Source organism: Varanus komodoensis, unplaced genomic scaffold, assembly GCF_004798865.1.
Source record: "Varanus komodoensis strain SLA01 unplaced genomic scaffold, ASM479886v1 scaffold38, whole genome shotgun sequence".
In the NCBI taxonomy this organism is placed as follows: Eukaryota; Metazoa; Chordata; class Lepidosauria; order Squamata; family Varanidae; genus Varanus; species Varanus komodoensis.
This window is the reverse complement of record NW_025335909.1, coordinates 6,961,897-6,989,086: the sequence shown is the minus strand read 5'-3', so window position 1 is coordinate 6,989,086 and position 27,190 is coordinate 6,961,897. Positions and strand designations below refer to the sequence as shown.

The following is a 27,190-nucleotide window of genomic DNA, read 5'->3' as shown; positions in this document are numbered from 1 at the left end:
CAAAATGACCCTTTTGAGTGGAACTTTTGCCCTCTATTAGGGTGAGGGGTTTGCACCAGGGTAGGGTTAGGGTTAGGAAAACGAGGTGTCCTGGCACGGTTTTGATGGTTGGAATGTGTTTAGAATGGGAAGAAATGATGAGATGTGCAGAAGAAGCTACTCAGGGAAGGCTTTTTCAAAATCACCCTGTTTTGAATGGACCTTTTGCCCTCTATTAGGGTGAGGGGTGTCAGCATGCTGCCAAAGAGAGAGTGAGAGAGAGAGAGATTTGCTTGGGACGGCGGTGAGGTCTTTTTTCTAAAGTAAAACCTCAGTTTTCAGGTTTGATTGCAGTGTTGGCACTTTGCTATAAGGAAATGGGTTTTGGGTTGCAGTTTGGGCACTTGGTCTCTGAAAGTTTCTCCTTCACTGAACTATTGCATGAAATGTCTTGCCCTTAATGTCTTGATAGAAACCCGGAAACTGCATTTGAGGGTAAAACGGCAGTGACCATCATATGTGTCCTTGGAATAGGGGGTTCGTGTGTGTGTGATTTTGTTTGTGTGATGCAGAGAGGCAATATTTAACCGGGAGGCAGCAAGCTTTTCATTTTGTGCTCAGGTATCTCCAGAATGAAATCCTTCCCTGTTGTCTAAATGAGATTGTATGCTCCATGGGGGCAGGGACTTTATGAGCTGTGGAATGTTGTGCATTCTGGTGCTAGATACCTAATTGCAATAATATATATTATTATAGCAGGTTCAGAAGTACAGCTTAACTTGTTACCTTTTTTAGTCACACAAATATTTAGGCTTTCTGGCATTTTTTCATAGTAAGATCTTTCGAGATCTAGTGAGTGGTTCAGAAATGTGCTGAGGTCCGGCCACGTGCTGCAGGGACGTCTCTCCTGCCCCCCCCCCCCACCTTCCCTAAGGGGGAGAATACAAAATATATTTTGAAGCTCGGAGGATCCTTGGAAGCTCTTAATGACAGTCCAAGCAAATAGTTACCCAAATCAAGACTGCTCAACTTGCAATTAATTCTCTCTCGGTGTGTACTGCACCCAGTAACCTTGGTCAGGCCAGGCAAAGAGGTGATTATTTTTGGGACGGGAATGTTTTCCAAATGGAGGTCACATCACTCTTTTCCTGTGACTAAGGCTGCAGTCACATGCGTGCTCACCTGAGTTTAAGCCCCATTGAGCAAACTGGAACTTGCTTCCAAATAAGATTGGAAGCAAGGCGTAAGACTGTACCAACAGCCTCTGGTTATGGGACCCGTGGGCGAACACACACACATGTTAAAGGATGGCAGCTTTCATTCTTAAAAAAGCAGCTGTCCTTCCAAGTCGATCCATCTATCTAGGACTTCATTCCGTTTATATGTATTTTAAGCACAAATGGTTTTTCAGCAAGCACGCCTAGGTTTTTATTTTATGTTCAAAGCAGAGAGACTTGGGGATCTATTAAGAATAGGTAAGCATGTCAAAGCTTCCAGGGGAGCTCATGTGTCTGGCAGGAATTAAAATTTGCCCTCCTCTGGTATATTTGTTTGGATTGGAACAAGATTCTTGGATCCCTCTGTTAAATTTTGCAGGGAATAATGATTCTCTTGTGTCATTTTGAATCGTCCCCTTCCTCCTGAGGAGTTTGGGCCAGTGTAAATGCAGACATCCGTCTTATGTTTCTCACAACATCCCTGTGAGGTAGGTTAGGCTGAGAGACAGCAAATCAGGTTTGTGTCTGAGCAGGGATCTGAGTTCAGCTCCAGTCTGGCCCCCTTATTTTTCACCACAAATGGAAGGACACGTTTACCCGGGATTTTTCTCCTAACGTGTTTCCAGGATGCACCGTTCATAACCAGTTCAGGAAACATTTACCATGGAACCATTGAAAATATGGGTTTGGCCATAGATTTTTGTTTCCATCTTCCATCTAATAAAGTTCCTGATTAGTCAGAGATCTTCTTCAGGAATTTCTGCCGAATTATGGAGGGCTCTTTTTATGCGTCTTTCAGAAATGTTGCGTGCTTCACTTTTGGTGTGGCCAGGAGTGAAGAAAAGGCTCGAGCACCACTCTTTCCTCTTCTGAGCAGCTCCTGCCGAATGCCACCTCCCTCCCCATCCACCTCACTTTTCTTTCTAAGAGTATTATCAAAAAATCTTCCTCTGTCCAGGTAATTCCTAGGGTAAAGTCCAGAAACTTGCCTTACTTCCCCCTTGCTATCTGCACCGAGCTTCAGCCAGGGTAATATTTTACCTTAAAGCGCACACTTTGACTTGAAATGCTGCTTTGAGTAAACAAGAACGGCAGTGCTTTGGGGAGGAGGAAAGCCCTGGCCCAGGTGACCCCCTTTCCTCACTCAACTGCGGCTGGATGGCGTGGTTGTCAAGTGACTTCCCCAGGCGTGCGAGCGTTTTAACCCCGTCGATATTGCACTTATAACCCGTCCATTAAGCTTAACCTACCTCACAGGTTGTAGTGAGGCTAGAAATGGAAAGGCGGGGACCGCATGAGCTACGTTTGGTTTTTTTCCAAGAGGAAAAACATGGCAAAGTGCCGATTTAGCAAATGAGCAAGCCCAGAAGCCCATGTGCAGGGGGCTTATTAACAAGTGGGAACCGATAGCTAGAAATGTGAAGCCGGCGCTGATGCTATTCCTAATATCGCTTTTCTTTCTCCCTGCCAGGCGATGAGCATCAGCAAAGCCATCAATACCCTGGAAGCACCTTTAAAAGAGAAACACGCCCGCCGTATCCTTTCCTTCTGTGTGCTCTGTGCTCCCTTGCCTCCTTGAGGTTCAGACCTTTTAGGGCTTCTCTGTACGAGGCCGTCCCTTGGGCACACCTGGTCGCTCGCCCAGGTTTGCTTGCGGCTGCTTTGCAGGATGCTGTCATCCCCCAGGGCCCCTCCTGTGCTGTTCAGGCATTTCTGTTCACCGTTTCCAGACTGAGAAGGCAGAGGAAGAAACTCCTGGAGGGGGGAAGCCTATGTAAAGGAGCCTTTCTTAATCTTGGAAAGAATCCAGAAGCAGAACAGTGGCGAAAAGCCTCGTGGAGAAAAGCCCTTCTCTCTCCCTCTCTCTCTCTCTCTCTCTCTCTCTCTCTCTCTCTCTCTCTCTCTGTTTGCAGAATGCTTGCAGCATGTGAGGGGGCTCAGAGAGTAATCGAAGCAAGCAAGCTAGTAAGGAACTGTTTTCTGCCCCAAGGAGCCTACAGTTTAATGTTTGGCAGCTGATGCTTGGGGAAAGGAGAGAGTCTAGGTGACAAGGGATGGACGGAATAAAGGCAGTAGCATGTTACTGTTTTATTAAAATAGTTACGGCATACAAAGCAACCCTCAACAACAAACCAGTTTAAAAACAGAAGTCCTTCAGGAGGGGAGAGAACAACCTTATGGACAGCTGGACAATCGATTTCCGTGCTTCCCGTGGCCAAGGCCCTAGCAGAAGTGTTGCTCGCTACACCCACACAGACAGAAAACCCCCCACTAAGATCCACTGTGTATGCGCATTGTTTATGAGTCGAACTTGGCATGAGTCCACAGGTTCTCTCCTGACTCCCTCCCACCCTGAATAATCAAATTTGTTCTATGCTTTGCATGTTTATGTATTCACAGGAATCCTGCTAAATTCATCCAGGGAGTAATAAACGCTACGTTGGAATGACTCTTAAAATTCCCCCACTCTTTCTAACATGAGAACTTCTATAGGTCCCTGGAGCATTCTGCTCCTTTTTAAATGTGTATTTTAAAAAGCATGGTAGAAATATTATTGCTCACAAAATGTATGGGGGTGGTAATCAGATGTTAGATATTCATCTATATTTGCTGCCTTTTCCTGATGAGGCAGGCCTTGGACGGGGAAGAGGTCTGAGGTCAGATGCTGAGGTGTGTCCTTTCCCTGCGTGAGCCGTGGCAGAACACGCCTCGGTGACACGATGCAGCCTGAGCTCCCCACTCGCTCGCATGGCCTGATTAATTGCCAGTGGGGGAGGCAAAGGAATCCCCGATGCCACGATGCCAGACTATAGTGCTTTGGACAGGAGTTTCAGCACAGGGCTTCCAACTCTGTTGCCTTTTTTGCTGACAACAGAGACTTTCTTCCCTGATTTATAAATATTTTGAGGCCTGTTTCCCTTTGCCGGCCCCGTGTGGCCCTCCTCTCGCTGTTCTTTGAAGTTGGCCTTGACACCCACGAAGGAATAATTCTGGGGACTCATCACGAGAAGGGAGCGTTCACGTTCTGGTCCTATGCGATCGGCCTCCCGCTGCCCAGCAGCGCCATCCTCAGCTGGAAGTTCTGCCACGTCCTCCATAAAGTCCTCCGGGACGGGCATCCGAACGTAAGTCCGCTGGCCCCCTGCCAGCCGCCAGTGTCAGCAGAGCTCTTGGCGAAAGGGGATGGCTCTGCGTGCTGAGTCCATGCTATAGGTGGGACAATGCACCTTTTGTGTTTCTCATTTGGGGGAAAAAAAGCCCACTCAGAAATTCTTTTCCGTCTGGTATAATGAGAGACATGGAACTGGGAAACATTGACTTAAGAAACTGATTCCTTGTTTTCCGGTCCCACAACCCAAAGGCGTTGCCTCAAGTGGCTTCCGGAATATACACTAGAGTTGTGCGAAGTCTGGCCTGCAGCCCGTCTTGAGGATGATGATGGCCAGACGTCTGTTGGAGAAATCTGCATTCCCCACATTGCGTTGACTCGCTCTGCTGGCTCTTGCCTCCGGGTTGCGGCCTGCTCTGCCCAGCTGCCTTGGCTCACCCATTCTTTGGGGAGGGCCGGGATCAGTCGGCCATGCTTTGTGTTTCCAGTGTTGCTGAGTCCGCGCTGCTGAGCTTCTTCATGTGCCATTTCCCCAGGTTCTGCAAGATTGCCAGCGGTATCGAAGTAACATCCGAGAAACTGGAGACCTCTGGGTGAGTTGAAGGCCTGCATCGCCTGCTTCCGCTTCTTCAAAGGCCTTAGATTTGAAAGAGAGGAGTTGACCTTTTTCAGCCTGAAGGACTGCCCCAGTTTTGGGGAAGCTCTTGGTGACGGGCGCGGCTGAAAGCAAAAGGAGCCAGAAGACCTGAAATGCACAAACAGTCTGTTCTATTTTAGCTTAAAGCTCTTAACAATCAGCAATTAAGCCTTAGAAGAAGCATTCCAATCTTATTAAATGGGGGAAACCTGCAAAAGCCGGAGAATCACCAAACAATGGATGCTCGGAGCAGAGGGGCACCAAGAGAAGGGGGAGTCGCAGTGCAGGAGAGCCCGGTGGGCTGGATTGGGACCCCGAGAGGGCCGGACGCAGCCTGCAGGCCTTGTTTTGCCGAGACAGAGCACGCTCCCCTGGTGGCTCCCCGTAATGTAGGACAGCGGCTCAGGGGCCCTGCTCAGCCCCACACCTGGCCAGCCCCTCCTTGGTGGGCCAGTCGGGCAGGCGGCCTGTGCAGGGCAGGGTCAAAGCAGCCGGCCTCCTTCCTTCCCGGAAGGCCCGGCACGGCTCGCCTGCGTGGCCCCGAGCGTCTGGGCCGGGCGTGGAGAGGGGGCGATGCTCTCGAAGAGGAGGGCGCCGTCCAGGGGCGCTGCTGGCAGAGCCATGTCCCCCTCCTGCTACTGCTTGTAAAGAAGGTGCACGTGTTCTTCCCTCGGCAGGGCCACCTACACGACCGTTACGGCCAGCTTGTAAATATTTATACCAAACTTCTGCTCACCAAAATCTCCTTCCACCTCAAGGTAATTCTTTTTCCTACGGCTCCCCTCCTCTCTCCTCTTTGGTCCTAGCTCGGGGCCAAAGTGCGGCTGTGCAGCTCAGGGAAAGGCCGGCCCAAAGGACCCACCAGAGGACCAGCAGAGATGGAAGCGGCGGGCAGCTGGCCCAGCATCAGCTTCTGGGCCAACTTGACGCTGCCCGGCCCACAGCATCCCTCTCCTGATTTTGGAACAGGCTCTAGAGCAAGGCATGTTCTAGCCAGGCGCGTCCCTGCCTGCAGATGCTCCTTTTACTGTTCTTTACTTGAGAAATACAGCGTTCTTATCTTCAACGCCGTGCAGCCTCTTCCCAAGTAACTGTGCATACTATCAGGGCAGCGGAAGGCAGCACCGTTTATTTCTGAAGCCACTGCTGTGAAATGACTTTAGTGAGTTTAAATGATCAGACCTCGCATGCTCCAGATGTATTTTTGAAAATCAGAATGGCCAGATGAGTTTTCCTTCCTTTAACATATCAGGAGCGTAAAAGCAGCCGGGAAGGAAGGAATTGGGGGTGGGGGCAGGAAGGAGAAATGTCTTGAGGGCATTCGTGCAAAGGGCAGGCCCACGAGAAGGCAAGAAGAGCTGTGCTGGGCCGTGCCAGGCGGCTCCTGGCCCAGGGTTTTTCTCCCACAGCAGCCAACCAGCTGCCCGGAAGATCCCCCAAGCAGGGCAGGAGCACAGCAGCACTCTCTTGCCCATGTTCCCCAGCAACTGGACTGCATCTGCATGCTGCCTTCAGTAGTGGAGGTCGCGGGCGGCCAGCCAGGCCAGTCAGCCCTCGTGGCCCTCGCCATCGCTCCGTCTTTTAGGAAGAGGTTTCTGGCCCTCTTTCCTCAGTCTCCCGCCAGGCAGCTTCATGGGACGACTCCGGCAGGTCCTAGGGCTGCGAGCGGAGAAAAACTTCTCCCCGTCCACGTTCTCCACCTCTTGAATAACTTTACACGTCTATATTGTAAGATAGTAAAGCTATAATCCTGTGCAAGCTCACACCCAAGAATGACCACACCAGGCGTGCTCTCTGGGGGCTGTGGGACATTTTTCTGTCTGAACACGCGTGGGACCGTGTCCTGTTTCCTGGGCTGCGGACTTGGCAGTGCCCCCCCCCCACCCTGCCACTTGCAGTCCTCCGACGGGTCTTTGTGTCAAGCTGTGCCGTTCTGCACTTGGAAAGGGGTGGGCCTGCGGTGGGGGCAGGCCCAGCTCAAGGACCAGCCCCTGCAGGATGGCGTCTGCGCTCGCTCGGGCTGGTTCTTACCAAGGCCTCCTGCGCCCCTGGGGGTGTCGGGGGTGTCCTGGGCTGTGGGGGGGCACCCTTCTTGGGCAGGAATGTCCTAGATGCCCAGCTCTCGTTTCCGTTTCTTCCCAAGCATCCCGAATTCCCCCCAAGCCTCGAAGTGACGGATGAGGTCCTAGAAAAAGCTGCTGGAACAGATGTCAATAACATGTAAGTCCTCCCCCCGCCCCCGCGCACACGCACGCCCCTCCCAGCCCCACAGAGCATAATGGCTGCCTTTCTTCTCCGGGCGTCGACGGAGCCTTCCCAGAGTGAGACGCACCGCACTGAGCATGCTTTGGCCATGCGCCCAGGTCACGTCTCGGCTGCCTTGCTCCAGCAGGAACCGATCCGCCCGGACCCTGGCAGCCCGAGGCCGGGTCACAGGGCGTGCTGTGCTGTGCTGCGCTGCGCTGCGCCGCCGTGTTGTTTGCCCTGTTTTTCCCGGGGTGAAACGGGCGGCACGCTTTTTGCTCGGGTGCTCGCGGGGCCGCGTGCGCCCGCCTGCCCGTGCGCACACTTGGCCGGGGACTGGCCCTCAGCCACGCCTCCCCGCGTGCCTCGGAGGGATGGTCCGCTGGCACGCCGCCTCTCCCGGGTGGCGGGATGGGACCTGGGCTTTGGGGGCACGGGGCGCGCCCGGGCTCCCCTCACACCTGCTGCAGCTGCCGGGGGGGGGCGTCAGACGTGATGCCGAATGTGCTCGGTGTGGTTCTGCCTTTGGGGATCGCAAACTGAGAGCCGACTGGCAGGTCCGTCGTCTTCATCAGGCCCTCCGGCGATGCCTTTCGCGCATTCTCTTATTATGGGAATGAGAAACCCAGTGTCTTCCTGATGCTCTGGGCTGCAACTCCCAGGCCCTTGCCGTGGGCCAAGGCTGGCGGGGCTGATGGGAGCTGTGGTCCAAAACGTCTGGAGGACATCCGTTCGTCTACCCTGTTGTATTAGCTGAAAGCCTCCCACAAGGCTGACTGAAGCGTCTGCCGTCTTCCTGCCAAAATGGGCTTGCCTGCCGGAAGGCGAAGCGAGGGCAAAGCTTTCAGCAGCCAAACCTCTGAGGTTAAGCAAAAGAGCGGTGTCTGCAGCTTCAGCTTGTGCTGAAAAGTAAGAGCACCACAGCACATGCCCGCTGCCCTCTAGCTCTGCGTTTGGCTGGTGGCTAACAAGATGCCAACCAACAGAAGGTAAGGCTATTGACCACGATCAGCCCATCTGGCGAGATAGAGCCCCATTTTCAGGAACAGTATATCTCAGAGGCAGCATCTTCATATTCTGCTTGTGAGAGTCTCAAGGGGCATCAGCCTGGTTACTGTTGGAGTTGGAAAAAATACCGGCCTTCACCGTCATTGCAAAGAGCCGCTCAGAAGCTTTCCTTTCAATTTTGGTTAACCGTGGCTTGCCATGCCATCTGACCCCAGGAAACTTTGGTCCAGCTTGACCATGGTTTCTTTGAAACAAGCCAACTGGAAAAATGGATTGCGGGACTCCCGCGCCCCTTGGGGGCCTCTCCCAGTGTGAGTCAGGGATCGGGGGCCTAGCTTGGTTCCTGCCGTCGCGCTGTCCAGGTGCAGCCTATGCTTCGTCCAGCACGGCCTGGATTCTGTTTATGGGCAGTTTGACACTCAGATCTACTCCATTCATTCCTAAGGTCGGTTCGTGAGTTACTCTGTCTCCAAACTGTGAGGCTGATGCTTGCCTGTTTTGATGGTTGATCACTGTTATTTTATTCTGAGAACATTATTCTGTGCCCTTTCCTTTTTCTCTCTTTAAAAAATTGCTCTGCAGCTTCCAGCTCACCGTCGAGTTGTTTGACTACATGGATTGTGAACTCAAATTGTCGGAATCAGGTGAGTTATCCACCCCCCCCCCCGATGGTCAGTGCTTAGCCCCGTCCTCCTCCCAGTGCTTAGCACCCTCTCTTGCCTCTGCCTGCGTGTACAGCACTGTCGGCTGATCCCCAAACCCTTTTCGATTTGCTCCTGTGTCTTTAGCATCTGCTTAATCCGCAGGCAGAGCCTTTTCTCGGTGCCGCTGCTTGTGGATGAAACTGATGTTTAAGGGTTCCGCTCAAGGGTTCAAAGGACAGAACCAGAAGGGTTTGCTCACTTTTTGGTGATTCAGCAACCTCTCACGGTGTTTTAATGGACTGCTCTTGCTGCTTTATTGTTCTTAATTGTTTATAGTGCGATCGATCGGTTATTCTCCAAATACTTTGACAGGTTGGACACCCGGAAACATGGGTTTAAAAATCGAGTACAAAATAGTGTATTCAGCAGGAAAAGGAACTCAGAATTTGGAACCAGGTGTCATATAGATTCCGCACAAAGATGGTCTGCATTCTACAGCCTGTACAGATCATGCAACTCCTTTGAAATCTCAGTTAGCAGCCAAAAAACAACCACTCCGTCATCTTTCTTTCACGTTTTTTCCAGAGGCAGAACGCAAGCCTCTGTGTCCCGCTTGGCCTTGGCAGCTGATGGCAACCAGCCATGAAAGCCATTAATAATTGCTTAAGCACGCACCTTCTAGCCACGGGAGGTAGACATGGGCTAGAAAAAGCTTAGAAAGGCACCCTTTCTTTGCTTGGAGGGACCTGTGTGGCATTTCTTAGCACAGCGCTATTTCGAGGTTCTTGCAGTGTGTGGGGTGCCCTTGCCCTGGGGGGGGCGCCTTTCCCCTTCCACTCGTGCAGCCCCGCGTTATCATGTGAACCTGGCCTTCCTTCTGCCTGCAGGGAAAGCAGTGTACACTTCTAGTTAATGATAAAGCCGGCTGCACCCAGCAGCAGCCTGAGCAAACAACGCCGGCCGGCCGGTGGGAACACCCGCCGCCAGTCCTGGTCACCTGCTGCTGTGCCCCTGCTCCTTCAAGGCCTGCCTTCTTCCTTTGCCCACCTCGGCTGTGGGCCTGCGGCAGGGAGGTTGCCGTGCGGGGTCGAAGCAGAAGCCCCTCAAAGCAGAAGCCCCTCGCCCTGCCCTGGGCGCGCTCCTTCCCTGCGCCTCGGGGGCTCCCCAGCAGGGCTCCGGGAGAGCGCCCCCTGGTGTGCGCCGCCGCCACTGCCGGCGCCTCTCGCTGGAGGGCCAGAGGTGCGTTGCCGAGCCGTCCTCCCACGGAGGGAGCGTGCGCTGGAGCAGATGTGCCCAGTCCCTGCGCTTTCAATGGCTGGCCCAGCTCAGCTTGGCTTAGCCCGGAACCGCTGCGCGTCGCACGTGTCGGTGCCGATGAGTTCTTGATTTCTGCAAGCAAGTGAACCCTGCAAGAGTTAAACGGAACTCTGACACGGGAAAAAAGCCAACGGGGAAGCGGCTGGAGAAAGCTGGAGGGGCAGGTCTTTTTTCTGCCTCGGCACGGGCCAGGAGAACACACCTGGGGAGACTGCGTGGTCTTCGGGAGCTTGTCGGTCTGGAACTTGCCTCATCCCTGCCCATTAGCTGGGGTTGATGGGGGTTGACGTCCAACCATATCAGGGGGACCAAATATCCCCCACACCCTACTTAAACATTTCAGTTTCTGGCTTCCTCAACCAAAACATTTGAAGAATTCAACCACCTGCAGTCCTCTTTAGCCGTGGAAAGGTGGGATAGCATTTTAATAGGCCGTACTGAACACACAGTAGTGATTAAGCAGCAGTACCTCTGCCTCGGCTCTCTCTTGCCCTTGTTTTCCCTGCACACAGGCAGCCTGGCCCCAAGGGCTGGGTGTGGGTGTTTGCGTTGTGGGGGTTTTGCTGGCGGTTCTTTATTCCATTATCTAAACCCAGCTGTGTTTGCTGCAAACAATCCATACAGTGGATCCACCGTTCAGTGTTTGGCTGTAGCCTTTGTCTTGCTTGCAGTTGACAAGCCGCAGTTTGTTAGCAAAGCCCGATTCAGGCAACGAGCTGCCCACACTCAACCCAGCTTTTGCTCCTGGTTAGGAGCTGCCGCTTTGTCCGCGCCTCGGTGGACTGGCAGGCCTGCCCGTAGCTAAATTCGTGTAGTTGCTGAAGGCTTGTAGGCAGTGCAGGAAAACGCGCGTCTCAGGCAGGCGGTGGAGTCACGCTTCCGTCCTGCTCCTGCTCAGTTTTCAGGCAGCTCAGCACTTCCATGGCTGTCTCCCAGATGTCGGCCGTCCAGTGCCGCCTGGCTCCCCTCATCCAGGTGATCCAGGACTGCAGCCACCTGTACCACTACACCGTCAAGCTGATGTTCAAGCTGCACTCCTGTAAGTCGCTCGCTGGGGGCGGGCGGAGACGATGCCCCAGGCCCTTGGGTTCGCTCCTGCCGGCAGGCTCAAGGAGCTGTTTGCCCTGCCGCTGAACGGACCGCACAGTTCGTGTAGGGGCAGATCACACTGTGATCGTGTGGGATCTGCTTTGCAGGCAGAAGCTGCACACAGAGCGGCCTCGCTAGTTCAAAGCACCGTGGGGCTGAAGGGCTCACCCAGGGAAACTTGCATGGCAAGGAGGCGTCTGCCGTGCAGTGACCCTGCCCCAAGCACGGGCTCTAGGGGTGGGGGGCCAGGGTCTGGATGTTTCTGCCTTCTGCCTCTTGGGATCGCTGCTCAGACGTGGCCCAGCGTCTTGGCTTTGTAAGGGACCTGGGCTCCCCCTCCTTTCCCTCCGTCTTCTTGCTGCTTCAGGTCTGCCAGCCGACACGCTGCAAGGCCATCGCGACCGGTTCCACGAGCAGTTTCGCAGGTGAGGCGCCTGGGCCGTGCTGCTTCCGATCACTTGGCCGGCCCTGCGGGGGCTCCACCTTGACCCGTCCCCTTTTCCTTCCCCGCAGCCTTAAAAGCTTCTTCAAAAGAGCGTCAGACATGCTGTATTTCAAGCGGCTCATCCAGATCCCGCGACTGCCCGAGGTGCCCTCTAAGTCTCTCATTCTGCTGAAGCTTGTCCGGCAACTCTGGAATGCTGGAAAGGGGGGTGGGAGGGGAAAGCTGCCCACCCACAGGGCCCCAGTTGACTGAGCAGGCTGAACCCTGTGAAGCTGTGTCTGCCGGAACGTGGCGCATTTTTCTGCGATTTGGAGGATGTGCGGAGATACTTCCTGGGTCAGAGGAAAGGCCCATGTGTCTGTGCACCTGGCAGCCAAGCAAGGCCCCACAGACATCCCACAGGCCGCACCATCCTGCCCATGTTCCCCAGCAACTGGGCACACAGGCACACGGCTTGATACAGAGATTCGCCAGGCCTGGGAGGAGGCGATGGTCTGGCACGTGAGTTTTCTGCCAAGGTCTCTGACTCCTTTTCCTGCCCTGCCCCAGAGTCCCCCCAACTTCCTGCGGGCATCGGCTCTGGCAGAGCATGTGAAGCCAGTTGTGGTGATACCGGAAGAAGCCCCGGAAGACGAGGAACCGGAGAACCTGATTGAGATCAGCACAGCCCCGACGGTGGAGCAGCAGGTGAGGGGTGGCGCGGGCTCACCTGTCTGGAGCAGGGCGGCCAGAAAGGGAGGGGAAGTTGGGAGAGTGACTCTGAGCGTGGCCAGGGGGACTTTTTAAACGCCCAAACCCTAGAAAGCCTTTGTGATGCCGGATCTCTCTTTAAATTGTTCCTCAAAACCTACTTTCCACCTTTTGCATTTTATCTATTTCAGGGAGAGAAAAGAAAGTCAAATTGTATCGTTCTGCCATCTGTGGCCCAGGCGATATAAGTGTCCTTCCCATATTGCATCCGAGGCCCCCCTCCCTCACTGTCAGACTTTCTGATTCCTTTTCTCTTTTGCAGAATGTGTCCGATATATTTGAGCAGACCTTCGGGCCTCCCAACGGTTTACGGGATGACAGGTGAGGCTGCTTATCAGCAAAACTGAGGGCTTCTCTTCGCCAGCATCTGAATAATGAGGTCGAGCATTTCTGTAGTGCTTGGTTTGTTCAAAAGGGATAGCTCTGTGCACATAACAGCCCTGCAGAGTAGGCCAGCGCTCTCATTTATCTAGCAGCAAACTCCTTTCTCCAAGTCCTTGTGCATCCAAAGTGGCATCACCCAAGCACAGGAGGGACGCAGGCCTGGGGGAAGCCCAGCTTTGAAGAAGTGCTAAGACCCTAAGAGGGAAAGCTCCTAAGGAGGGGGACTGGAACCCCGCACAGAGCCCATTGAAGACTGAGCGTGCTGGCTGGCTGCTGAGGGTCGGAGGGGGGGCACATCGGGCTCGCTGGACCCCTAAACAGAAGCACTTCGTGCTGCAACATGTTGTTGCAGGTCCCCATGCGGTTTTTTTCCCTCGGAGGGGACTCTGGACTTCAGGGCTCCCTGTCGAATCCACAGCAGAGGTGCAGCTTGACAGGAGGACCTGGAGCTCCGACCGTCTGCCTCTCGTTCATTTGTTCTTTCTTTCTTAGTTTCGCATCCCACCCCGTTAGCCAGAAAGGCTGTCTGTTGTTGCTGTTTACCACTGTTCAACACCAGCCCAGTTACTCCGTTTGAGTTATTCTGTTTCGGTTCTGGCCAATACACTGGCTGTGTCTGCAGGATGATTCTCTCTGTCCCCAGGGATCTCCAGATTGATAACCTGAAGAAGGAGATTGATCTGCTTCGGGCGGAGCTAGAGAAAATCAAGCTTGAGGTATAAGACGCGAGATTTGCTTTAATTTTGCAGAGCAGCAGCAAATGGACTTTGCTTTCTGAGGACCAGGATTCACATCTCAGCTATTCCTCTGCATAGATATTAGCAAACACTTTGCAAAACCAGTTAATATAACTAACATGACGTGTTCAGACAAACGAAATCCTCACCCCGGCTCATATACCAGACTCAAAGCCAGCAGCCACTATGTCAGAACTGCACCACTGGTTCTGAGTCTGCTGGCTTGCCGAGCTGCTTGATCGTTTCTCCTTAGCGCTGCGTTTGGCGGGCGTCTTTCCCACAGGGAACGTCTGTCCCTCTCTTGTTGCCATAAATCAGCAGTAGCGCCAGCAGTGTCATCCTCCACGCTAAACGTGCTGTCGCGCAAGCGAAACCTGGATTGGTGGGTGTAGCCAAAGCATTCGCTGCCGGGCCCACTTGATACGGATTGGCACAATGCTGCAGACGACGGGAAAGTACTGGATCTGCTTTTGCTGAAACAGCGCCGCCTGTAGAAGGCCTCGCACCCGATTCTTGGGGCTCCTGCTCCCGTAGTGCAGCATTTTCAGTGGGGGGGGCAGGGAAGCCCCGTTCCATCAATGCAGCCAGAGTCCCACCCCACAAGCGGTCTAAGTGTCTCTGGAAATCAGTGCCCGCTGTCGGTCAGAGGGCAGCGGAAGGAGCCCCTGCTGCGCCCTTGCGCTGCCCCATTCACGGAAATGCGCCGTCTCGGTGTGCTGGTGGTTTTCAGGCCCAGAGGTACATCACGCAGCTGAAGGCCCAGATCAATGGCCTGGAGGCGGAAGTGGAAGAGCAGCGGAAGCAGAAGCAGAAGGCGCTGGTGGACAACGAGCAGCTGCGGGATGAGCTGGAGAGGCTGCAGAAGGCCAAGCTGGAGGGAGACAGGAGCCGAGGGCTCTACCTGGAAGCAGAAAGTAGGTGGCGCCTCCAGGTGGGGCCCTGCCTGCGGGGGAGCAGTCCCCACTCCTTCCCGCAGCACCTGAGCATTACCCGAGAAGCTCCTCACAAACAGAGCGTGACTTGCTCCTCCCTTTCCAGAGAAGGCCAGCGCCACCGAAATGCGCTACACCAAGCTGAAGGAGAAGCACAGCGAGCTGATCAACACCCATGCCGAGCTCCTGAGGAAGGTAGCGGCACGGCGGGCGCGCTGCCGGCGTCCTGCCCCTGGGCCGGTTGCCGGCCGGAGCACCTCGTTTCCCCCTTCCGCGCAGGCCGATCCCACGCCGGGCACTTGCCTGATAACCACCCTCGGTGGCGTGACTTATTCCGTGCACACCTGGCCAGGTGCTGCCGCAGACGGCGAGCCTCCCAGTAGCCACGAGCCTCGGAGGACGCTGGAAGGCGTGCGGAGGCCGTGCTGCAGCTGCCTGGCGCACGTTTCCCCTGAGTGGCAGGGCGGAGCCATGGGGCCAGGATGCCCCCGCTCGGCTGCTGCAGGCCACAATAGGTTGCCGTGTTGTGCGGGCCCAGCCTACGACCCGCTGAGCATGGGAGGGCAACGGGTCGTCGCTGGAATACAGGTGACCGTGCCGAGATCACAAGCCATGGCAAACAGCCCACAATTCTCTTCATGGGTGGTTTGTGCTTCACAAGCTGTGGCTTGTCCATACAGTTAGGTTCGGACAACGCGATAACCTGTGCTTCAGAAACAACCCGCGGTTCACTCGGTGCAGTGCAGGGGTTAGACTGGGATGCAGGAGGGCTGGGCTCTAGTTCCTGCCAGATCATGAAGTTCTCTGGGTGATTTTGGGCTAGTATATGACACTCAGCTTAGCCTACTTCACAGGACTGTTGTGAGGATAAAAGGGAGGGGAGGACCATGTAAGCCACCGTGAGCTCCTTGCAGGAGGAGAAAAGGTGGGGAAATGTAAGAAGTTTAAGTAAGAAATGTACGTAAAACTGCAGCCAACCTGTACTCGGCCCTTGCGTGCGATTGGTGTGCTTTCTGGCCCCGTCAGTGAAAGACGGAGGAGGAGGAGGGTGCTACTGAGTAATGTTTGGGCCCAGGCCGGGCTGGACTCCCCGCAAGCTGTGCCTAGTCTTGCCGTGTCCCCAGATAAGAGAGATCTGCGGGAAGGGCTGCTTCCTGGGTCCGTTCGAGGCCTGGGGGATTTGGCCTGCAGCAACTCGTGTTCCTGTTCCCAGAACGCAGACACGGCCAGGCAGCTGACCGTCACCCAGCAGAGCCAGGAGGAGGTCGCCCGGGTCAAGGAGCAGCTGGCCTTCCAGATGGAGCAAGCGAAGCGCGAGTCCGAGATGAAGGTCGGCCTTTGGGACCGGAGGCCGTCGGGGCCACGCTTGCGCCTGCTTCCCTGCCTGGGGGGCTGGCGGTTTCCCTCTCCAGAGCCTGCGGGGAGGAGCCAGGAGCAGCGGTGGCCTCTCCTGAGCGCGCTGGACGCAGGGCAGGGGCAGGTCTCCTGAGAGGAGGGCTGACGCGGCAGGCTCAAGGCTGGCCCGGAGCGGGCCCCACGTCGCCTCGGTCACGGGCAGCCCTGACGGTGTTGTCCTCTGGGCCACGAGCCGGGGGATGAGAACCGCCTGGCTGCGTCCAGCCCAAGTCTCTCTGGGCAGCCACCCGTGGAGGTGGCCATCGCCTGTTGCTCTGCCCCCCCTGTCTGGCGGCCAGGCTCGGGGGGGGGGTTAGTTGCCATTGGCAACCCCCCCCCGGCAAACATGCCTGAACCGGTTCGATGCGGGAAAAGACCAGCGCACCTTTTCCGCGCCGTCTGCAGCGAGCCCCTTCTTCAGCTGCGTCGTTCTAAGCGGCCGTAACCCTTCGTGCGAGGCCCACGTATGCGAAAGCAGCTGCGGCGGCTCTCTTTGAAACGGGACCCTCGCCCGGAAAGGACCGAGGGCTGCTTTGCACGCAGGCTTAAGCTCTGCCGGGTCTCTCCACACAGCTGGAAGATCAGACGCTGCAGATGGAGCAGGTGAGGCGGGAGCTGGCCTCGAAGAAGGAGGAGCTGGCGCAGCTGCAGCACTCGCTGGACCACGCCAAGCAGGTGGGCCTGCGGCTGCTACGGGGCTGGCTTGCGCCTTTGCAGCGGGGCGGGGGGTGAAGTTAAAACTTGGGTCAGCAAACCTCTCGGCCACCTCCTTTCTTCCATTAATCAATATGCTGGATAGACAGGCCTGCATCGCATTAAATCTATAAAATAGCCCCTGTTTTCCTGGCATTTTTTTAAATGGTGTGTTCGCTTATTTGATTGTATCTTCCCAAGTTCACATACTGTTTTGAAGATATGTAGCCGTGGAAAAGCTGGGCGTAGATCTTGAATGCAAACAGCATCTGACCGTGCACAGATCAGAAGCTGCTTTAGCCTCTGGCAGGCCACTGCGCCACCTAGCCCAGTATTGCCCGCAAAGGCCGGCAGCAGCCACTCGCCATGGGCTCAGGCAGGATTTCTTGCCACTGAGCCAGGACCCTCTCTTGCCCCCTCCACTTCGCTCTCCACAGGTCAGTTCTGACCTCGGCTGCCAGCTGGGAGCCCTCCAAGCTGAGAAGGAGACGCTGAGGAGATCGGTCTCCGAGAAGGAGTGCGAACTGGTCTCTCTGAAGGGCACGGTCCAAGAGAAGGAGCTGCTGTTGAGCCAGGAAGTGGAGAAGGGGGCAAAGGAAGTCCAGGAGCTGCAGGGGCAGCTTGTGGAAAAGGTACTGGGCACTAGGAAGGGTGGGGGGAAGCCTTGAACATACCTGTCGTGGGGCAGCGGGTGGGTGGCACAGCTGAGTGGCGAGGGACGGGGGGCCAGGCTGCAAGGCCGGGCTCTTCTGGGAGGCCGCCTCACCAAGACGGCGGGGGGGGCATGTGAGCCCCGGAAGGGGATGCGGCTTGGACTGCTCTGGTCTGTCCCTCAGAAAAGTCAGGAGCGGACCCTGCAGCAGAAGCTCCTGGAGGACCAGCTGCGGATGCTGCACGGGACGGTGCGGGAGGCCGAGAGCATCATCCAGGACGCCGTCGCGAAGCTGGATGACCCCTTGCACATCCGGTGCACCAGCTCGCCAGGTGGGCCCGTGAGACCCACGGCAGGAGGGCAGCCTGGGGTGGTGGGTGCTTGAAGAGCACGGCCCCCTTCCTGAGAGCAGGGGCATCAGGCCTGCTTCAGCCCCAGTGCCAAATTCCGCCCCGCAGTGTCTGAGGCCACGTTCTGACGGTGGAAGCGGGGAGCTAAGCGTGGCCGAAGATAGCCACCCCAAGTTTATTGCCCTGTGGGTAGCAGCTCACTGGAGCCCTTCTGCCCCCCATCAGGGCTTGGGGTCCTCCTGTGGGTGCGGGTGGGAACCCCCCCGTGGAGTGCACCTCGCCCCAAAGTTAGCCCGGCCTTCACGCTACGAAGTGCAGCTGAAATTTGGTCCCTCTTATCGGCTTCTTTTTTTTTCTGCCTTCCCTTCCGCTCTGCAGATTATCTCATCAGCCGGGCACAGGCCGCTCTGGAGTCCGTGAACGCTGTGGAGAATGGGCACAGGTGTTACCTGGCCAATATGGCAGGTAAATACAGTTGGCGGGGTTGCCCCTGCACTGCCCCTCCCGGGGCGGGTGCTTGGCCCCGCAAGCCACGAGCGAGCTTTGTGTGGCTCGTCCTGCACCAGGCCTTCCGTCAGAAGTGTCTCTCGCCCCCTCCAGCCCGCCCCCATGAAAGGGAGCCCCAGGCCGGTCTGTGCAGGGCTCGCCCGCAAAGGCACTCCAGTTCCTGCCAGGCTTCGGCATGCAAAATCTGCTACCTGAGCGGAGCACTGTTTATGTCTTCAGTCATTATGTTTTCCATTCCACTTTTAATACACTTGCCTATCCTTTAATTGGGATTTCACTTTTGATCTGGGTGTTATTGTTAGTCCCTTTGAGCACCACTTCAACACACACTTCTGGAGTGGGTGCAGACGGGCGGCGAGGGAGCGAAGCCCGGGGCGAGAGACGCTGCTGCCTGGCCGGCCTGCGAATCGTGGCCGTCGCGGCCCGCCGTGCGTGTGTCTGGCTGAATGCCGCAACTTTGGGGAGAGTTTAAGCCCAGTTTTGGCGAGCACCGCTGGCTCTCCTGTGCACTGCGTGAAGCCCCCCATCCCTGTCTCTCGCTCCCTAAGACGCCACCGGCTTGGTCACCGCCCTGGCTCAGTTTGCCCACCTGACCGCGGACAGCATCGTGAACGGCAGCGCGACGTCCCACCTCGCCCCCACGGACCACGCTGACAGTGAGTGGCTTCCTTTGCCTTTTGCACAATTGCTGAACGATGTTTTCACAGCCTACCTAAAGCTGAATAAAGACAGGGCCGGCCTAACGTCCTTTAGGAGAGGGTCCCACTCCTGGGGTGCTGCCACGCAGAAGGCCCTTCTGGCGCTCTCCCCAAACTGCCTTTCTGGGAGGTCGGGCACTTACGGGGGCTCCAAGCTGTGGACAGATTCCCGTGGGAAGAGCTGGTCTTTCAGGCACCGTGTTCCTGGGCCTCCCGCAGCCCCGACTGCCCTCGGCCCCCTCCTCCATTTCTTTTCTTTTCCTTCTGCCCAGAACTGATCGAAACTTGCAGGAACTGTGGGCAGCAGAGTCTGGACTACTTGAGCAAGCTAAAAGATAAGCAGTCCCTCCGGCAAGCCGATCCCGCCGACGTGAGGAAGACGCTGCAAGGGCTCCTTCAGCTGGGACAGGTGGAGCCAGCAGCGCAGCTCGCGGGGTGGGGGGGAGCAGCCCCTGGGGGCCAGTACAGCACCCTCTGGGTGGGCGCAGAGGCTTGCTGGCCCTCGTGCGGAGCCCGCTGGTGGCTCTGGCGGGGGAGGCATCCCAGTGAACGCCCGTCACTCCCTGGCGGAGCAGCTCCCTGCGCGGGGCAGCCTTTCCGAACCTCTGTCCTCCAGGTGTCGCATCACATGGGAGAGCACCAGGTTCGGGAAGGCCGATGCCGTTCACACAGGGCCTCCCTTTGCACCTCCCCTTTCAAGGCCTCAGTGGTTTCTTCCGCTTTTCCGTTTTGGCCAGGAACTGCGGCCCCGGAGCCTGGATGTCCGGCAAGAGGAACTGGGCGACCTGGTCGACAAGGAGATGGCCTCCACCTCAGCGGCGATCGAGGACGCGGTCCGGAGGATAGAGGTGGGATGAGGCTGCTGGATCTCTGAACCTCCTTCTGTAGCCTCCTTAACCCCCCCCCCACACACACGTGATGTGCCACACAGTACGCAACTCACATATGGAAGCTGGTGCCAGCTGCTGGTTGTGGGGGGGGGGGTGGCTGTTCTTTCTGCCCGGCTCAGGCAGCACAATGACCTGCACTCAGGGTCCGAGTGTGAGTTGTCGTGTGGAAGCCGGTCACAGTGCCTGGGAGGGAGAGGCGGAGAGCCACACTGTAGTCAAGTCCCGTGAGCCGGCTGCTAAAGAGCTCCGGTTCGGAGGATCTGCAGGGCTCTTCCCACTCTGAATCATGGGAAACGGAGGGTTTCTCTGGGGCAGGTGGTCCTGAGAGCCAGCAGCCCTGTTTGGAGGCCCCCGCGCGCCCCGACCGACGGCCGCATCGGGAGAGGCCACTGGGCTCCGGCGCCCGCTTGTGGGCTCCGGGAGCTGAGCCGGGTCATTGTCGGGTCCGGCAGGGAGGGACTTGCCGGATCGGGTGTCCCGCTAGGTGACATCGGACTGAATGCGCCTGTCTTCCTCCTCATCCCCCTTTTGCAGGAAATGATGGATCAAGCCAGAATCGAGAGCTCCGGTGTTAAACTCGAAGTAAATGAAAGGTGAGCTGGGGCAGCGCTTCACAGTCACCTGATCTGCCTTTTGCAGAGCGATGCGGAAGCAGGTGCTTTGAGCACAGAAACTGTTGGACTCGCTCGCAGCACCTCTGGTTGCGAAGAATCCCCTGAACTGTTTTCTCAGGGTGCAAAATCCCATGTGTGTTCAGGCAGGAGGAGGTCCACAGCTCCCTGCAGGGCAGGCCTCAGCCAACCATGGCCAGCTGGACCCAGTGGGAGTTGTTGGAGTGGTCAGAGAGGGCCAGCATTGGGGCCTTTCAGGCCACTGCTCCAGCACAACGCTCACCAGGAAAATGTCCTTGGGCAAGTAGTTGACTTCCTGCCTACTCCGCAGGGCTGTTGGGAAAATGAAGGGGCATTGCCCCATGTTCGTGGTCATTTGTATGATATTGTTGGCACTCTGGGAGCAACCACTGCAAAGAAGGAGGTTTAAAAGTGGCCCACGTCGGTGGTTCACTGCTCCCTTAAAGCACGTATAAATACGGAAACGCGCCATCTACATGAATCAAATTGGCCCCCGTAGGTTCATGTTTGCATTTACAGTTTAAAAAGCATATTCATTTCAAATTGGAGGGTGTCGCCCAGCTGCAGGCATAAAGCATCTTTTGCGTCTTTCTCCACAGGATCTTAAACTCCTGCACGGAGCTAATGAAGGTGAGAGCCTTTTTAATTACTTTAAGTTCCCTACTCAGCACACGGAAAATCCGTCTGCTGCCGGATGTCAGCAGGTACTTAGCAGGGCATGGTTGACCAGCTTCCTTCACCCTGAGGTTAACGCTGCCACTAATGGCATCCTCTGGTGACGTCAGGCATTTTCTAATGGGGACTTTATTGTACTAGTCCCAAGTTTGTGGTTCAGTCTTTCCATTGAATCAAGTGGCTCGTTGCTTTTCTCTGCTTTAGGCAATCCGACTGCTCGTGATGACATCCACGAATCTGCAGAAGGAGATTGTGGAAGGTGGAAGGGTGAGTGCGAGCCCCGTGTTTTTTTAACAGCAAAGCAAGCAGGGGCCAGGCGGGGTGTGATGACCACCATTTCTGGGTCGAGAGCGGTTGGGAGAGGCGCTCCATCAGGGGCAGCTTTTACAGTAAGGCCTTATTATGGGATGCGCTTTCAGGGACTCCAAGCCCACTTCCGCGAATTCACGCATCCACAAAAGCTTGATCCAAACTAAATGCGCTAGACTTCAGGGGGTCGCAAGACGCTTTATTCTTTTTTCTGCGCTCCGGGAATGATCTTCTTGTGAGATGTGAATGTTTGCTTTTCCATGGACCACTAGGGGGCAGCAACGCCGCAGGAATTCTATGCCAAGAACTCGCGCTGGACCGAGGGGCTCATCTCGGCTTCCAAGGCTGTCGGATGGGGAGCCACCCAGCTGGTGTAGGTATCTGGGCTGCCGGGCGGCTTCCTCTTCTGAGCCGCCTGTTGTTTTATCTGCCGCAGCACGAGGGCAAGCGGAAGGGTGGGCGCTGGCTGGAAAAGGTGTGCATTCTGCTTCGCTGATCCGCTGCTTTGCCCCCCCTTCAGAGAGTCGGCCGACAGAGTGGTCCTGCATACAGGCAAATACGAGGAACTGATCGTGTGTTCGCACGAGATCGCAGCCAGCACAGCTCAGCTGGTGGCCGCCTCCAAGGTACATCGTCACAGGAAGGGCAGCCGCTCACAGGCCTGCGCTTTCTAATAAAACCATCCAGAGTTTGCCTGCACTGGTGGGGCCTTGCCCTTCCTCGTGGCTTGCAGAAGCAAAATGTTCTGTACACTGTGAGTGCTCAGGAGTTGATAAGGTTAATTTTTGTAACTTTGCCAGTTTCCGGGACGTTCAGCCTTTGGTGGAGAAAGATGTGATGGGGCTCAACTCTAGCGGTAGCCGGTCACTTTGAAAGGAAGGGCTCCGCTCTCCCCGCTCGGGACACCATGCATAGCTGCTCTTCTTCCTCCCCCCCACAGCCCTCTGTGCTCCTTTGTTGCACTCTAGCAAGAGCGAGATAAAGGCGGCCATGATGAAAGGGGACTTCACTCTGTTTCCCCCCATCCTCTAGGCCTTTAGACTAGCTAGAAGCTAGTTGCATTTTTAAACAGAAGCCTGAAAGGTTCCTACCTGCATTCTGCCATGGTTCACCTGAGCAAGTCCCTCATGGAGACACACGCCTGATCTTGATTTTGAAAACAATCGGCTCCAGGATAGCCCGAGTTGCTGTTCAGAGTTGTGGGTTGAATTAGCAAACCGTGTGTCTGTGGTGCCACGCGAGAGGAAACGGCCGTGCGTGTTCCCCATGCCCTGGGCAATGGCAAGCGCTCTCTTGCTGGTTCTAGGTGAAAGCCGAGAAGAGCAGCAAGAACCTGAGCAAGCTCCAGGAGTGCTCGCGGGCCGTCAACGAGAAGGCTGCCAATGTCGTGGCTTCCACAAAGTCAGGCCAGGAGCAAGTTGAGGACAGAGGTGAGTGGAGGGGAGGGTCCAACTTTCCGCTCGCACAGTGGCCATCCGGTGCCCTTGGGAAAGGCCCCCGCGTGATGGGAGGCCACAGGGCCTTCCGTGCTTGTTCCCCGACAACCGGGCTGTTGTGCAGCCATCAGGACTAGAGGTGTGCTAGAATCTAGCCAGGTCCCTTTGGAAGCCAGCCAGGTTGGTGGCCATCACTTCATCTCATGGAAGTAGTTTCTAATATGAAATGCATTTAATTTTTATTTAAATTTAAATCTAAAGTAAATTTAAAAATTAAATGCATTTTCAACATTAAATGCAGTCATGATGGTGTGATTACTTTCTTGGAAAGCTTTTTTAAACTCCTGCTTGGGAGGCACACCCACCTAGTCTTCTTTACACCAGCCCTGTGAGGCTGAGAGGCAACAGCAGAATCCCTCGCTCACTGATGGATGTGGCTTCCGTGTTTGGGGCCGTCCCCTATTCAGAGCAGAGCCATGTCTGCAAACACGCCTCTGTCCGGCTGCTGAAAAAGCACAGAACGTGCTGTAACGTACGGCACCCTGCCTTTCTGAGCAGCGTCTAGCTAGCACACACCATAAAATGAGAGGTGGGCCCAGGTCCTTGGATTGCTGTAGGATCCGGACTAGATGTGTTGGCAGCCAGCCTGTATGTGTAGCGTGCAGAACGAGGCAGGATGTGGGCCTTTTCGAAAAATAAAGCAAGAAGCGTGCAAAATGCATCCCTCAAGAGTCGTTCTGGTAGAGGTTGCACAGCCTCACCTGCTATGTTGCTCAACGTGCTTTCTGGAGATGCCTTCCTGCGCCCCAGGGTGGGGCTCGGCGAGGCCGGCAGTACATAGTAATTCCTCTTTAAGAAATCATTTCCCTTTCGCTTCTCCACGCCTGCAGAAAGCATCTGCAGCTTCTGTTAATGCGTGCATTCTTTTCCAATCAGACACAATGGACTTCTCTGGAATGTCCCTGATCAAGCTCAAGAAGGAAGAAATGGAGTCACAGGTATGTGCTGATCTTAGAAGTGGTGATGGCTGCTCAAACCAAACACTCCGAGAGCCGAAGAGCCAGCAACACCCAGCAAAGCATGACCTCTCCTTACTTTACATCTGGAAACATTTTCAGTGTTTCTTTTAAAAAATACCCTCTCGTTTTTATTGATCGTGTGAAAATCACCCTGCGAGCCGAGTGCGACAAAATGCTTTTTCGCACGTGTGTGTGTGGTCCCTCCCTCCGTCCTGCAGTACTTTTGCTGCTTTCGGTGCTTGGACGTTGAGCTAGGTTGCTTATTCTTCAGGTAAATCGCTGCCCACCTGCCCGCAGCCACTTCACTCCCCACACAGTCCTGCAGTTGTCTCAGTTTGCTTCTTTCTTTGGAGTGTTTTGGTTCCACCCTTCTGCCCAAATACCACCAGCATACTTAGCGTAAAGCAAAACCTCAGCAGAGGCCTTTCAGCTTTTTAAAATAGGGACAAGGTGGTGGAAAAGCCAGGGCCCCACCGAGTGCGTGATGAGCGTTGGAGGTCGTGTGGCTGGGGAAGGGGCTCTGGCCCCTTGCTTGAGGCTCCCTGCCATGTTTGTAGCTGTGTGAGGAAGCAGTTCCAAGCAGAGACGCAGCGCCTGGCAGAGGCTGAGGCAGGAGAGCACCTGGACCACCGCTGGCCTGCCCGAGTGGCTGTGGCCGCCCGGCTGCGCCTCTTCAACTGCCTTGTGGTACAAGATCACTTGCCTTGGAATGATGTCACCATCCTGCCTTGCAGCTCAACAGGTTTCTCTTTGCAGGTGAAGGTGCTCGAGCTGGAGAAGACGTTGGAGAATGAAAGGCTCCGTCTGGGGGAGCTGAGAAGGCAACACTATGCTTTGGCTGGCATCTATGACGAGAACTCTGACGTGGGGAGGTCGAGTGCCGTGCGGAAGCCACCAGGCATTTTGAAGAAACCCCCCGTGGCGCAGAAACCAGGCTATGGCTTCAAGCCCGAGCACGAGGTATTTACTCCAGAGGAATGGGGTGCGTGCGAGTCTCACAGATGGAAAAAACTGAGCGGCCCATTCACAGCAAAGGCTGGGAATCATTTCCAGCTGGGTTATCCGACTTGTCCGGTGCCACAAGCTGATGTGTGAATTCCGGTTAAGAAACTTGCTTTGGACAGCAGATCAAGTGTTCTTGATCGGCGGTTTTGATTATCCCCTTCCCGTGAAGAGTGACAGTCCACTGTGAGAAGGCAGGGAGCAACTCCCTTTAGAGGTCGAGTTCCGCTCATCCTGCCTCAAAACTGGTGTTTCAGAGTGGGAAACGGTGCTGGAATTATTACAGTGGTTGGGAGCATCTCCCTGCAAAGACAGGCTGATGCAGTTTGGGAAAATTATGTCCTAGATAAGTGAGATGTAAAATAGAAGTTTTCGAAAATGGTAGCAAGACAAAACTGCATGGTGAAATCTAGAATTTCAAAGTCCCGCCCAGTAAAACTGCAATTAGCAGTCAGGAGCAGATGCCAAAAAGGCTCTTCACGCAGTGAATTGGCGTGACGACGTGCCCAGCCCGGTCTGCGCTGTGGCCAGCCGGCGGGCTGGGGCAGGCTGCCCGTCTGGGCAACCCGCAAGCAGGCCAGGAGTGCGTGCCGCGGTGCCTCGCACTGCAATCACACAAAAAGGGAAGCTAAGCTATGATGTGTTTGGGTGGCGATAACCACCGGACCCCTTCCCCTCTGCTTTTTTGCGTAGGCGGCACAGGAAGATGGTGTTTACCAGGCCCATGTTGTGAACTTCTAGGATGTGGCCGAGAACGGACTGAGCAGAGTCGCAGCCGCAGGGCGAGGAAGCAGCTGCAAGATCTCTGCTTCCCGGAGGGATTCGGGCCGGTGCCTGCTGGTTTCTTGCTGTCATGATGCAACGTAGATTTCTGGTGGAGGGCAAAGGCTTGGTAGGCACCCGTCCTGACTCTTCGAGGGAGGGGGCAGTTCAAGACAGCCACTAGACGTCTGGCATTCTGAAACCATTCAGACTGGGTCTGTGTTTGAAGCAGACGCTGACCGGGTGAATCCTGGCTTGCCTTCTATCTGACTTTGCCTTTATTCTGAAACTTCTCTTGCCTGCCCTCGTAAGGCGCACAGACACTCTTGAATTGTACACTTTTGCCTAATCTTTACTACTAGAACAGGTCTTCAGACCATGGTAGGATGCCAGGTACCTACAAGGAAATGGGAAATCCCGAGTGGAAAGGGTAGGCTGCATAAGAAACCTTATCTCGCTGACATTATTTATAAGCAATAGGACTCTTCATGGGAGTGGGCGTGTGTGTAAATGCTGGTGTATCTATTACTGTACTACAGACACATTTTTCAAGAAATGTGAACCCCCCCCCGCCCCCCTTTTTTAAGTAGCCTGTTTGGATTTCTCTTTGTAGTGTTTGTGCTGCAGGTGGAAAATGGCAAACTCCCTCGGGGTGAAATCTCTCACAAGGCTAAGGGCTTTTAGATGTGTCAGTTTTACGTTGTGCATTTAAAAGGAACAGAATTTATACACTAAAAAAATACTGGTTTTTAAAAGCTTTTAAATCCCTATTTAGGAACAAAATACCCAGGAGAGCTGCCCAAGTCATTTCAGGAGTTAAAGCACCACTTTAGCCATTTACTGGAATCGGTGCAAGGATGGGAACTATTCTTAACAAACCCTATGATTTTAAGAGGACAATTTAGCCTATTAAAATGATTACCTAAAATACTGCTCGGTGTCACTTTGTTCCCTATCTGACATTGTCTAGCTCACAATTTCCAACAGTAATTTTTGCATGGCTTACATTTTGGGTGCAACAAGTGCCCTCTGCTGAAAACCACAAAGTAGAAAGGATGACAGACAATGTCCAAGGTCTCGGAGTCATCCAGGCTGCCAGCAGCCCAGCTTCATTAAACGCCAGCTGATGCAGAGTTGCATTTCCTATGGGCTCCTCTTACAGGCCTCTCACAAGGAACTTTGCTTTCTGCCAAGAAATGCTTTGGATTATAAGCAGAGCAAGATTTATCCTGCTGGAACTGAATCAAGGCCACCATCTTTACTCTAACCGTGCATGCAACAAATCAGAGATTTTAATGTCACCATGTAAGGAGTCATCCCTCCTTGTGCTGTCGTTGTTCAAACTCTTAGCAAGACGTCAAGGAAACACCAGGCACAAAAGCCTGTCTTAATCTCTTTGAAAGGAAAAGCAGCGGTTTCTGGCGTTCTTGCACAGGAGCAATAAAATATGCCAACCGGCGTGCAGGAGATTGAAATTGGTATGTATTGTTTGACCAAACAAAGGAACAGGCTAAGGAGGGAATGTTTAGCCTCGATAGTAAGTATACAGGTTTGCTTCTACATAATCAAAACAACCTAAAAATAGCCCAGCTTTCTTAACTTTTCAATCTCACAGTTTCAACCACAAAGTTTCAACCTCACAGCGTTACACTTTTGATGCTTGCATGGGTGGTTGTTT

At 54.9% G+C, this 27,190-nt stretch overlaps 1 protein-coding gene across 1 annotated transcript in view; it reads left to right on the top strand.

Annotated features, from left to right (window-relative positions):
- Positions 1-26,442, top strand: part of HIP1R (huntingtin interacting protein 1 related) — a 39,029-nt gene extending 12,587 nt beyond the window's left edge. The window contains exons 2-32 of the mRNA XM_044440475.1: positions 2,668-2,731; positions 4,179-4,321; positions 4,842-4,898; positions 5,620-5,700; positions 7,086-7,162; positions 8,777-8,838; positions 11,054-11,194; positions 11,612-11,669; positions 11,758-11,833; positions 12,239-12,376; positions 12,702-12,760; positions 13,467-13,539; positions 14,291-14,474; positions 14,599-14,687; positions 15,706-15,822; positions 16,461-16,562; positions 17,018-17,212; positions 17,417-17,564; positions 17,961-18,047; positions 18,638-18,745; positions 19,060-19,196; positions 19,525-19,635; positions 20,212-20,270; positions 20,909-20,939; positions 21,189-21,251; positions 21,566-21,666; positions 21,814-21,919; positions 22,600-22,723; positions 23,666-23,727; positions 24,505-24,708; positions 25,444-26,442. Coding sequence (XP_044296410.1) covers positions 2,668-2,731; positions 4,179-4,321; positions 4,842-4,898; positions 5,620-5,700; positions 7,086-7,162; positions 8,777-8,838; positions 11,054-11,194; positions 11,612-11,669; positions 11,758-11,833; positions 12,239-12,376; positions 12,702-12,760; positions 13,467-13,539; positions 14,291-14,474; positions 14,599-14,687; positions 15,706-15,822; positions 16,461-16,562; positions 17,018-17,212; positions 17,417-17,564; positions 17,961-18,047; positions 18,638-18,745; positions 19,060-19,196; positions 19,525-19,635; positions 20,212-20,270; positions 20,909-20,939; positions 21,189-21,251; positions 21,566-21,666; positions 21,814-21,919; positions 22,600-22,723; positions 23,666-23,727; positions 24,505-24,708; positions 25,444-25,491 — 3,105 coding nt within the window. The 3' untranslated portion in view covers positions 25,492-26,442. The remainder of the gene's footprint in view (positions 1-2,667; positions 2,732-4,178; positions 4,322-4,841; positions 4,899-5,619; positions 5,701-7,085; positions 7,163-8,776; positions 8,839-11,053; positions 11,195-11,611; positions 11,670-11,757; positions 11,834-12,238; positions 12,377-12,701; positions 12,761-13,466; positions 13,540-14,290; positions 14,475-14,598; positions 14,688-15,705; positions 15,823-16,460; positions 16,563-17,017; positions 17,213-17,416; positions 17,565-17,960; positions 18,048-18,637; positions 18,746-19,059; positions 19,197-19,524; positions 19,636-20,211; positions 20,271-20,908; positions 20,940-21,188; positions 21,252-21,565; positions 21,667-21,813; positions 21,920-22,599; positions 22,724-23,665; positions 23,728-24,504; positions 24,709-25,443) is intronic.
- The last annotated feature ends 748 nt before the right edge of the window (positions 26,443-27,190 follow it).